Raw genomic sequence first — 11519 nt, 5'->3', positions numbered from 1 at the left:
GTGCATGGCAGTGTAAGTGAAGGTTAATTGTAAATTTACAGGCTGCATAAGGAGATTTGTTCTATTGTCTTTGGGGCAAGTGCTCTGGCCTGCCACAATGGAGATAACTATCACTGATTCCTCTCTTCCTAGCCTAGGATGATGATGAGGCAGTAAGAAGGAGGGCAGGAAGAAAAGCTGGTGGACATCTACAAAAGGACCCCAAGAAGCTCTGATATGGAGGACAAAATTGGTACTGAACATTGAGGAGGGTGGTGCAAGGGACAGAATCTCACAGAAAGCAAATGCACAGATGATCCATCCCTCTTTCCCCAGAGAGACAAATTCTAACCAGGCAGACATCAGACTGTAATGCCCACTGAGGCTGAAGTGAACAACCACAATGGCCAAAAAGTCTTCCATGATGCAGCCGGACAGGGATCTATCTGCACTCATGCACATGTGCTTCTCTTCTTCCCTCTCTATGCCAAACAACTTGAAAGTTCCCTTGTCCTATACTTAAGAGTTCTCTCTGGACAACTTCTTATTCTCCCTACATCTCCCCTGACCTCACAGGGACTGGCTATGCTTTTTCTGGGTCTTACAGTGCCTGCTTGGAGATTACTTTCTTCAGCTGATCGAGTCTCTCATCTCTCAGTGCATCCCGGATAGCGCCAAAGAAGCTGAAGTAATGCTGGAAGTTGTGCATCATGAGCAGGACACCAGCAAGTAGCTCATTGGTCACCAGGAGGTGATGGACATAGGCTCGATTGTGGTTCTGACAGCAGTAACAGGAGCAGCCTTGCACAAGGGGACCAAAATCATCCTGGTATCTAAGGAAGAGGGAGGCAAAAGAGCCACCATCAGAAAAAAAAAAGTCCAGTATCAAGTAGTAAGGAAAAGGATTTGTGAAGTGTGTGCAATGAAACCTTGCTCCAGTCAGCAGGCTGCGAAATGTGACATTACATTCTCATTTGAAATAAGTCAGGGCAAAGCTCTTCCTGCATCACAACATAGTACTTAATTCATGCTCTAGCACACCATTCCTGCCAACAGCCTCTTGCTAATAATGTCACACACCTAAGAGACCAATCCAAAGCCCACAGAAACCATCAGCGGGAATCTTTCCACTGTCTTCAATGGCTTTCAACTCAGGCCCTAGTCCAGGGGTTCCCAACCTTTTTAGGCTGAGGACTGGCAAACCATGGACCGGTAGTGACCGTGGATCGGCAAACGCCAGACTAGCAGCGACTGGCATACTGTGGGCAGGTAGCCAACTTTTTTTTATACTCAGTATAAAAAAGGGTTGGCTGCCAGTCCGCAGTAGCATGCTGGCCACTTCTAGTCCACCGTTTGCCAGTCCGTGGTCACTTCTGGTCTGGCAGCCAGCCATCCTGTGGACTGGCAGCCAACCCTTCGCAGCCTGGCACCAGGCCACAGCCCAGGGGTTGGGAATCCCTACCCTAGTCAGCCTGAATAATGCAACCAAGTTTCAGAGGGTGATGTTAAACATTTTTCTGAATGGGGATCTTTTCATTCATGCCTGAAGCTCTGGATTCTCTGGGGTAATACGTTAAAGAGCCACAATATTGCTTGCCCAGTCACAAACTATTAGCACAGTCAACATTACAGAAGATGAAAGTTAGACGAGAAGGAATGTAGGCCAAGACTGAGAAATGACTAGTAATTACCCCTCAATCTGTGCCCTTCCTGACACACAGTGAAAAAAGACCAGGATTAACAAAGGATGGGGTCTCAACCCCCTGCTCAAAACCTGGATCTGTCAATGATGTCTCAAATCAGGTACTAAAAAAACTGAAAAACTTTCAATCACTGATAAGATTCCTCATGACAGGCTATTTTCCATAAGTTGGAATGTGGCTGTAACATGCTGTGAAAAGCGCTGTGACACTTTTAGTTGCTAAACAGTGAAGAAAAGAAAAGAAAAAACCCTTGGCTTTCTGTCACTTGAACGATGGTATCTTGGCACTGTCTCCAAATGACAGGCTAGGGCATTTGTCCAAAACCACCTCAGAGGGTATTATGCACTTAGTAAATACCAGCATTCTCTGCAAGACTCTAGGTGTTCCCTGGGTAGTTGCCATCCAGCTACTGACCAAGCATGACACAGCATAAGAATATTAGCTCAAAACAATATGGCTGCAGACACCATTTAAAAGTCTCTCCCCTGCCCATTTACCTTTTGTCCTTCAAAAATATCTCAAACGATGTCATTTCCAAATCAGCTTTGGAGGTTTCACCCTTGTCTTTTTTGCTGCCATTTCCCCCAGTATCCTCGGTCCAATTTTGTTTCAACACTGTGGCAAAAAGCAACAATACTTCTTCAAGAGGCAGCAGTGAAAAAGAAGGGCAGGAAGTAACTTGACACAAGACACCTGAGTTTCTCTGTTGCTACAAACCAAAATCTCCAACTCCTTTCTATGAAAATCAGCATCATCCCTCTTTGGTTATCCTAAGATAGTAGAACCGGATACATGTACGAGATCAAACCTAATTATACTGCAAGGCAGGTAACAAGGAGTCAACTAATCTGACAAAAGTTTACAGCCGAAACAGCTGCACATCTTTTGCTGCTCTACTGAGTTTAATTCCTTTTTATTAAAAGTCATACAAAATACTTTCAGTCTAAATTACATTTTATACAGCAGGAAATCATCTGAACTATTGATTTATTTAGATTTTAATGAAAGTGATAAGTGACTCATCTACATTCATTCTACTTTTCCTGTTGCACTTTTGGGATTAAAGATCCCTCCCCCTCTCCTCCATACAAGTGAAATCCAAAAGGCTGGACTGTGGTAGCAGCAATACTGCAGTTACAGATGGAGATTCCAAACTCAAGAGATGCAGCTGCTTGCAACTTCCACAAGGCCATGGTTTTTGGGCCTGGAATTTCTCATACTTGTTTCTCCAAAAAGGAGACAATTGTGGCAAGCCACTATTAGTGCTGCGTAGTGCTACCATAAGGCTTTAGTTGTGGGCCAGGACCTAAAAAGTGAGCACAAGGGAACAACTGGTTTTGAATTTTCCCAGCATAAAAAAACAAAAAGTGATTCAAAGTTTGATTCATTAAGAAGATACTACTATGGGGAGTTTTTTGGTATTAAAAATCTTACCAGGTCTAGGAAGGACACCACTCCTTGCATCTGAAACCTTTCTGGGCAGGTACCAAGCCTTCACACATTTAAGCAAGTGCCGTGTTCACAGAGGATTTGACTAACTTGCACTAGTTTTGTTAGTGCTGATATTAAAGAAGCAAAGTGGGTAAGGCACGGAAAAACTGCTTCCCAGTGAGTAAGGTTTCCCCTAACTTTGTCCAGCTGAAGAGGGAGAGAGGAGCAATGCTACATAGTCTAACACTGCAAGGAGCAAAGTGCCTTCAGCTCCCACTAAAATTTGTGGGGCCAGTCTTGTGTTGCTGAACGTAATGGGAGCTTTGCTTCAACAGAAGCAGGCCCAACGGGATTTGAGGGCACTTAGCACGTAATAGTATTGGGCCCATAAAGCCACCTACGCAGTAAACCATGGAGAACCCTCAACTCTACAGTACTTTCAACCATGGTCCAGTTGACCTCATTTGGATATTCCAGGTGCTAAGGTTAAGTATCAAATTCTTTGGCTGACATCATTCTTTAGGACCACCCAAAAGAACCTCACCCCTGACCTGAGTAATTAAAACGTGCTATGCTGGCCATGACACCTCCCACTTTACATCAGCCAATGACCACACCAATACAGCTATGCAGAAATCTACCTGCTGCTTCTGGGTCAGGTTGGTAGTCATAGCTGAAGGACAGGGCACAGCCCCGCTCTGTCACCTGGTAGGGGAAAGCGCTCTCAAAGATGTCCACTCCTCTTTCAATGCACTCTAGTACCTCATCAGGTTTGCCAATACCATGGATGAGTCTGTGAAAGAAACATACAAAAAATACAAGTCTGCAGTGTGCAGAATGGAACTGAATGAGCAATTGCAGTCTCCCCCAGCACAGGGACAGCCATAATGGATCCAACCAGTGGTCCAATAAGGTTAGCCACACGTACCCAGTAATGACTAGGAGCTTTAAGATAAGACACAAGACAGCCCAGCAGTGTAATGATATAAATATATGGCATACTATACTTATGGCAGTGAAAGCAGCAGCAGGTGAAGACAAGCTGGCACATGGGCTATTGCCAATCATGAGGCCGTGCGCTTCTGTTTTCCATCCACACAGCATGTGGCAGCCCGTCCAAATTTCCCTCATCTCCCAGGCTCTCTGTTATGTTGCTATTGGAAATATTACACCAACTTCTCATTAAACCCTGAACAACCTCTAAATCTTATGTATAGTGTTTAAAGCTATTTAGCTTCCTTGGTGCTTATGTAAACTGATTCTAGTTCGTAACCCACCCACTGCACTTGATTCTACAGATCACACACTTCATTGCACATTGTCAGGGTACAAGGGTTTTTTTTCGTTTTGGCTTGGCATTTTTGTTTGGTGGGGGCAGGGGGCTGCACCAGGTCCCTAACCCTCTTGCACAACCTCCATTTCAGTCACCCTTCTAATATTTCTCAGGTCACATTCAAACATTCCCTTTCTCATTAGCCATTTTCAAAACTGTTCCCTGTAGCTTGGTTTGGGTGTAGAAAGCACTATTTCAGGTGAATGTGGCCATTCATTGAAACCACCAGCAACATCACAAAATGGTCCAAAGGATGAGAGAGTTGAGTGGATTCTCAAAGCCTGAACCTTCAAACATCTGTCTCAAGCCATCTGTGTGGCATCCATCTCAAGCCAACAGGACTGCTTCTACAAGTAAGGTCACACATGCATACAGAATATGGGTGGTTAGACTGGGATACAGGAATTCATCTTCTTTCACCTCACTAACCCAAAAGGGTCTATAGAGGGGTAGGAGGGGAAAGCAATCTACAGCAGAACTTAAGGTAAAGGTTGTCAATTAAATTCATAGAGAAGTAGAGCAGTAAGGGGCCTCCAGAGGTCATCTAGTCCAGCCCCCTGCCTCAGGCAGGATCATCCCCATCAAATCATCCTATACAAATCCATAATCTAAAATCTTGTAAAACTATCATCACCCCTGACACAAGACAAGACATAACACCCTAGCCTGCCATAGGTAAAGCAGGGGGACTATGACAGCCAATGTTCTGCTTCTATAAAAGGGAAGGAGGAGGGTGTAATAATACATCAATGCTGGGGGAAGGGTTCCCTTCTACAGTAATGCATTCACTATTATGAAAATAAGTATGCAGGGGGACTGCTGAAATGAGAAGACACAAATGAGAAAGGCCAATGCAATGAGTCCTTAGTTTCCCTTTCCTTCCTGTCTCCCACCACTTCCTGCTCAGGTGGACCCACTTAAACACAAAAGCAGCAATTTCCCCCAGCAGCCAGGACTATCTGCTTTTCTTGGGACCTGGCAATCCAGCTGGGCTCTTCCAACCTCTTAACACCAATCAGTGACAACAGAGAGTGTGCTGCCATCCAAATTCAGCTGTCAGCTTCACTGAGGACAGACAAGGCCAGAGAGAAAACAGCTTTTCTTGATCTCTCGCAGGTGTACTGCCTGTGCTGACAGCAGGGTAAGCTAATGTAGGGTAATGAACTAAAGAGATAATTGAGAAAATATGCAGGGCTGAGAAGTGAAGGAACAAGGGGGCACATCCAGTCACTTTTATAACCCTAATTAAGGTAATGAGAAAGAAGAAAAAAAAAAAAAAGGTAAGATATCGACTGACTCATTTTTTACATTTAATGCCTCCACCATTGGGAGAAAATGCTCCTCAGTAGTAAAACAACTGGTATCTAATTACACATGGGATCAGTTCCCAGGCTAATGTGTACTTCATACAGAGGGAGAATACAGTTTTTGTCTTGTACATGTTGAGATTTCTGAGCATGCTCTGGTCAGCATGAGACGAAAAACCCTTGTACCCACAGATCTGGGGAGCATCTTTCCGCCTAGGATGAATGCTAAATCACAAAAAGGCAGCTACCTCCAAAGCAGGTTGTGGCAGCTGTTCCTCACCATCTGTAAAAGTCCAGCGCTGCCCAAGCATAAGCAGCATATCAGTTTAATGTGGTTAAAACACATCAGCTACAGAAGGGAGTCACATGGCAACACACCTGGCTGCCTGGGATGGGTACCCATGCAGGGCTTGTGCCTCTGTAGAGCTAGGTTGACTACAGCAGCCTTTGGCACGAGTCTAGAGCAGGGCTCAAATTCATGTCTTTGGAGATGTACAAAGGCATCTGCCCCACTCTGTCAAGACCCTCCCCCAGCTCTTCACCGATGTTAGGACATCATTTCTGAAAGGAGAAAGAGCAAGTAGAATAGCTTCTCTGATGGCAGCTACAGGGATAATTCAGGGAAGCAGGATTCAAACACTCAGACAAACCACCAAGGTAAATGTGTTTTTCCTAGCAAAGGAAGATTTGAGAGCAAAGAGCAGATATCATGGAGCTCCCCTCTTACTACTAGAAGCTGGTTTATCTCCAGACTTGGGTGTGGCAGGAGGGCAGAGCTCTGCAGATAGGCAGAGCTCAGTAAAAGCCACAGAGTTATCAGTGAGGGGCTGGTTTTACTTCTGCTTCCACAAAGCTCTGCTTTGTATCCTGCTGTACCATCTTGGGACTGCTGACAGGCCCAGGGGCTTGCTTAGAAGAATCTTGAAAGACTGGTCATCATGGTTTCATGGTTTTCTACTAATGGTTAGAACCAGGTGCAGTTCAGCCAGGTGGCACCCACTGGTGAGTGTTACAATCCCTACACTGTGCCAGTCCATAGCCATTGTGATCTCTGGACACAGCTACAGAATTCAGACCTTCTGACTTACGCTACACAAGCTCATGCTTTTAGCCCTGGTTCAATGTTGGTCAAGCAGTGGTTGCCACATGGATACCATCTAAGCACAATCCTCTCTGCTGTCACTGCCCCTTTTCTATTCTGCAGCCCTCTCTGCTCTTCCAGCCTCGGGCTCCCCACACAGCTCTGCCAGTGCCCTTCATTCCTGACTTGCGGCACCCCCTGCTGTTCCAGACCTGACAGGTGACAGCCATAACGTATCAAGCAGTAGTTTTTGTAGTGAGAATAAACACCCCCTCCTGAGTAGAATGACCTTTTCTTTGCTTTGTTCCAGGCTAGTTGTGATCCAGAGTACACCTATCCCAAACAGGATTCTGTCTAGAAATAAGCCTGACTCCAAACCCTGCATCTCCCTAAAAGCCTTGCAAAAGTTCAGATTCATATTGTTGACAGTTATAGGTTTAGTCCTGTGCCACCTTTTCCTTAACAAGCAAGATCAGAGCTATTATACCCAGGCTCTCGATATCTGAGGGCACAGCATGTGATTCATACAATCATCAGCAAGAGAACAGGCATTTCCTGATAACTGCCTGCAATACATCCCCCACTTATATCTCACCTTGGTTTGTCCTCCGGTAGCTCTGCTGTGACCGCGTCCATCAATCTCAGCTTGGTCTCTTTGGCCATAGCATGGCCCTGGAAGCCATCCAGCAGGAATCCACCCACAGCACGCTTTGCAGTCTCCCTGGCTGACCTGAGCCTCTCCTCCAGAACGTCTCCACCTTCGATTGCACCAATCAGCACGCTCTCCTGCAGCTCCTGGGTCAGACAAGAGGTACAAGCACTACACAAAATGCAAACTTAGCTGGTCCAGAAACAAGACCTGCACCTCACTACCCAGAAACAGGAGCAACGACAGCCCCCAGGCCCTTGGTAACTTAACTGCACCTTCCTGGACCCATAAAAATTGGTGGAATTTGGTACCAGCTGATAAGGCTCCAGTCTGGAAACAGTGCAGCCTAGGGCCTAGAGCAGGGAACTGGAGAATGAAGGGCCAGGCTCTGCCCCCAGTTCGTTCCATAGCTACCCACCTCCCTCGAAGGTAGAAACCACCAACACACCTTTAGACACTGCATTAGATTCTCAGACAGCACTGCAGAAATGCCAAGTGTTGCTGCAGGACACCTGAGGAAAGCCTCCTGTCATGACTGCTACTCACTACACTTTACACTTCAGTACTTCTCAGGGCATGTCTACACCACCTCTGTGCTGAACCCAGTGCACTGCCATGAAGTTCACCCTGCCCCTTCCTCCTACCCTGTGTGCAAGGGAATAGTCTTCTTGCAGCAACCAGCCAAGAAATGCACATAAGAAAGCTGAACAGTGTGGGGTGCGTGTGCAGCACCAATCTATGACTGTGACACTACTTTATTTCTGGGACTGGACACACATGGAGAAAGAGTGAGCATACTTCACTGCAGTGCTCCCTATTCAGGGCATGAAGGCAGGCAGACTTGCCCCAATGTCAGCACTACACAGGACCAGGCTGGCCCCCTCCCCACTACCATGGGCTCCTAGCCAGCACAGCTCTAGCCACACACAGCCCTTCCCTAGGAAAAAAAGGAGTGTAATTCAGTCTGCCAGTAAGGGGAGGTGCTTGAGTAGCACGGGTGAAACCTAGTCAGTCCCCAACAGCTAGAAAGACCGTGGTACTCCAAGGAGTTTAAATAAGGAAAAAATAAAATGAATAGGGCAGGTGGATGAGGGACTGTCTGACTTCTAGACAAGGGAAAAAATCCCTGCTCCCCCTCCATGAGTCTCCCTTCAGGAGGGACTCTCATTGTCTATGGACTGGTAATTCAGCAGACCTCAGGCCCTTGATAACTAACTCTGCTTCCCTAGAAGCTTTAGGTTGGGTGGAAACTGGTGCTGACTGAAGGTAACACAAGCCTAGGAGAGGCAGCTGTACTCAAAAAAAACCCCCAAACACTAAAAAGACTGAATTCCTCTCTCACTTCTAGAGGTTGATTCCTCTTCATCAGGGACAAGACACAAATGCAGGACAGGCACAAGAAAAACCTTTCTCTGCTGCTCCTCATGTTGTGCCTGCTCTGTACATGGTGCAAGAGGTGAAAGACCTCAGTTTGTCTCTCCTGCACAAGAATGACTTAGGCCTAAGTGGACTATGCATGCAGATGCTCTACTGCTCCTGCCCTGGAGCTCCTACCAGGCTCAGTGTAAACACTTGCCTCAGAGATGCTGTGACCTTACCGGTGATTTCTCTAGCAGCTGAAGGCACTTGTCCAGAAAGGAAAGTGATCGGTCCACAGACTTCTTAGCTCTCTTCCTGCTGGTTTCACCAGAAGCAGTGTCTCCATCTGAAAGGCACTGGAACCAGTTGGGCTGAAGAGCTTGCTGCATGCTCATGAACTTGGAAGCTGTCATTTCCATCCGCCCACCACATCCCCATATGGACACGGTCTGTAGTGGGCAAACAAAAAAATATGGGGACAGCTGTTGATGGGAGTGGGTAAGAGACCACCAGGGATTCTATGGAGTCTTGGTAAAATGCCAGCTAGTCAAAGAGTATTTCTGGACAAGCTGTCAAAGAAATTTGCTCAGAAAACCTAGCTGTCTTTGGCATCTAGCAGCCCAAGCACGAGACTGGGAAGCAGAGCTGAGTTTTGTTTCCATCTCTGCCACAAACCCTTCAGGGGACCTTTGGGTGAGTAGCTTCACCTCATGCCTCAGTGTCTCCATCTGTAAAATGAGAATGACATCTTCTCATGGTTGTTGGGATGAAAGGCAAAGTGACTTTTCCATGCAAGGCCCAAACAGTGGTAGAGCTAGAAAAATAACCTAAGTCTCCTGAATGCAACACTATGCTCTAACCACATGAACTAATGTTGGAAAAGGAATCTCTGCTGTGTGCAGGCTTACACAAAAATGTCTTAGTTTCTCGAGCAATAAATTCAGATAGTGTGCACATGCATTCTCCTTTCCCCCTGAGGCATTACCACCATTTGCCAGGTGGTCAAATGATCAGATCCTTCCCATCATGTCTGTGTTCTTAGGCTTCCATCTTGTACTTTCACATACCATCCGACCTACAGTTTTTATGGCAGGAAGGAAAAGCATTGGTCCAAACAAGAGTATTCTTATGTTTTAGCTCCTGAGCAAACAAAGGGGACATATTTCAAATGCTGACTGACTTTAGTGTCATATGTGGACCTGACTGCTCCAGTTTGTAGCTACTAGCATAATATGCCTCTTCCCTGCATGTGGATCATTCCATCTGGATAATTATGAGTCTCACAAGGTTTGCAAGAAAGGGTGCTCAAGCCCTGGCCTGAAGGCCAAATCTAGCTCCTGCCACTCTGTCATTTAGTCCATAGGGAGTCCTGTGGGACTGTGGCCCTGTGCCCTGATTGGGCCCACAGGGTAGCACCAGGCCTGACCCCAGCATACCAGGACATGGCACAGAGCCCCTGAGACTTGACTGTGGCAGGAGGAAATGGCACAGGGCCCCCAGGACCTAATCCTGGTGGTTGAGTTCTGATCTGGCCTATGGACCAGCCCCACATCCTTCATTTAGCTTACAGAGCCAAACAATTGAGTGTCACTGCTTTAAAAGGAACACTCCCATGGTTTAGACCTCCACATTTAAAATCAAAGGGTTTTACAGCCACCAATGTGAGTACAAGCATTATCATGAATTTCTTCTTTTACTGCTTTTTCTTTTGTATGCCAAACAGCTTTTGTGTATTCAAATGCTCTTCTTGCTGCACCAGAAACCCAGAATAACCCATGCTGTGCTAGCGTACAAGACTGGCAAAGCAAAACCAATCAGATTAGTTTCACTTCTCAAGCAGATATAAAAAAAGTGAACGGTGTAATTATTTTCCCCCTAGCACCATGCCCATTTTATCCAATAAAGCTAACTGCAGGAAAACCAGATAGTTTGAGGAACTGGTAAAAGGCTAAGGAGCCTGATCATTGGTTCAACTGCAGCCTGGAATGCAGGACCTTTCTGTCCAGTGAAAGGAACCATTCCGTTTCATTGCCTCTAATGAATTCTATTCAGGCAAAGGCACTTGTCCACACACATGCACCAACATGTCAGGAAGTTAACAGCACAATTTCCATGGACTACAAGGAGAGAAATAGTAACAGAAAGTCCTGCCAACTGAGAAATGGTTGTGGTCAAAATGAATTGGATGGGATTCAGCCTCCTTTGTAAAGGACGGGTACTCACATCAGAAAGAAACAGGAATCTCCTGCTTTTGCTAAACTCTTCACTAGGAACATCCAACATTGTCATGGAGACAGAAATCCAATCCTAGGGACAGCTTTTCCAACCCAGGGTTGTAGTAGTCCAATAAGCAAAATGTGTTTGAGAAGCAGTTGAGCAAAAGCTATGCCTATACACAAGATGACCTGCTTCTAGGTGATCACCAGGGATCCTGGCTTTCCCCGATAAAAACATCGCAAATTCTCTGATAAAACCGCCCAAACCCATGATTAAAATTAAGGGTCCCCCCAGCCCTGCTGGTGCCCTTCACTTCCCCCACACCACAGCCCCCCGGCCCTGCTGGTGCCCCTTGCCCCCCAGGAGAAAACATATCTTTATGTACAGAACAGTTCATTCCAATAGATAACATTAAATTACATAATTACATTTTCATTGTTAGCATCAATTTATATTTTAT

At 46.0% G+C, this 11519-nt stretch overlaps 1 protein-coding gene across 2 annotated transcripts in view; it reads right to left on the bottom strand.

Annotated features, from left to right (window-relative positions):
• QTRT2 (queuine tRNA-ribosyltransferase accessory subunit 2) overlaps positions 1 to 11519 on the bottom strand; it is a 27219-nt gene that overhangs the window by 1948 nt on the left and 13752 nt on the right. For both annotated transcript variants that reach the window (XM_019526908.1, XM_019526909.1), the window contains exons 5-9: positions 9082 to 9291; positions 7430 to 7629; positions 3755 to 3906; positions 2180 to 2297; positions 585 to 812 (exon numbers count right to left, since the gene is read on the bottom strand). In XM_019526908.1, coding sequence (XP_019382453.1) covers positions 585 to 812; positions 2180 to 2297; positions 3755 to 3906; positions 7430 to 7629; positions 9082 to 9291 — 908 coding nt within the window. The remainder of the gene's footprint in view (positions 1 to 584; positions 813 to 2179; positions 2298 to 3754; positions 3907 to 7429; positions 7630 to 9081; positions 9292 to 11519) is intronic.

The sequence above is a fragment of the Gavialis gangeticus genome, unplaced genomic scaffold, assembly GCF_001723915.1.
Source record: "Gavialis gangeticus isolate Ggan-Ray unplaced genomic scaffold, GavGan_comp1, whole genome shotgun sequence".
Lineage (NCBI taxonomy): Eukaryota > Metazoa > Chordata > Crocodylia > Gavialidae > Gavialis > Gavialis gangeticus.
The sequence above is the reverse complement of the archived record's forward strand: the minus strand, read 5'-3'. Positions and strand labels throughout refer to the sequence as shown.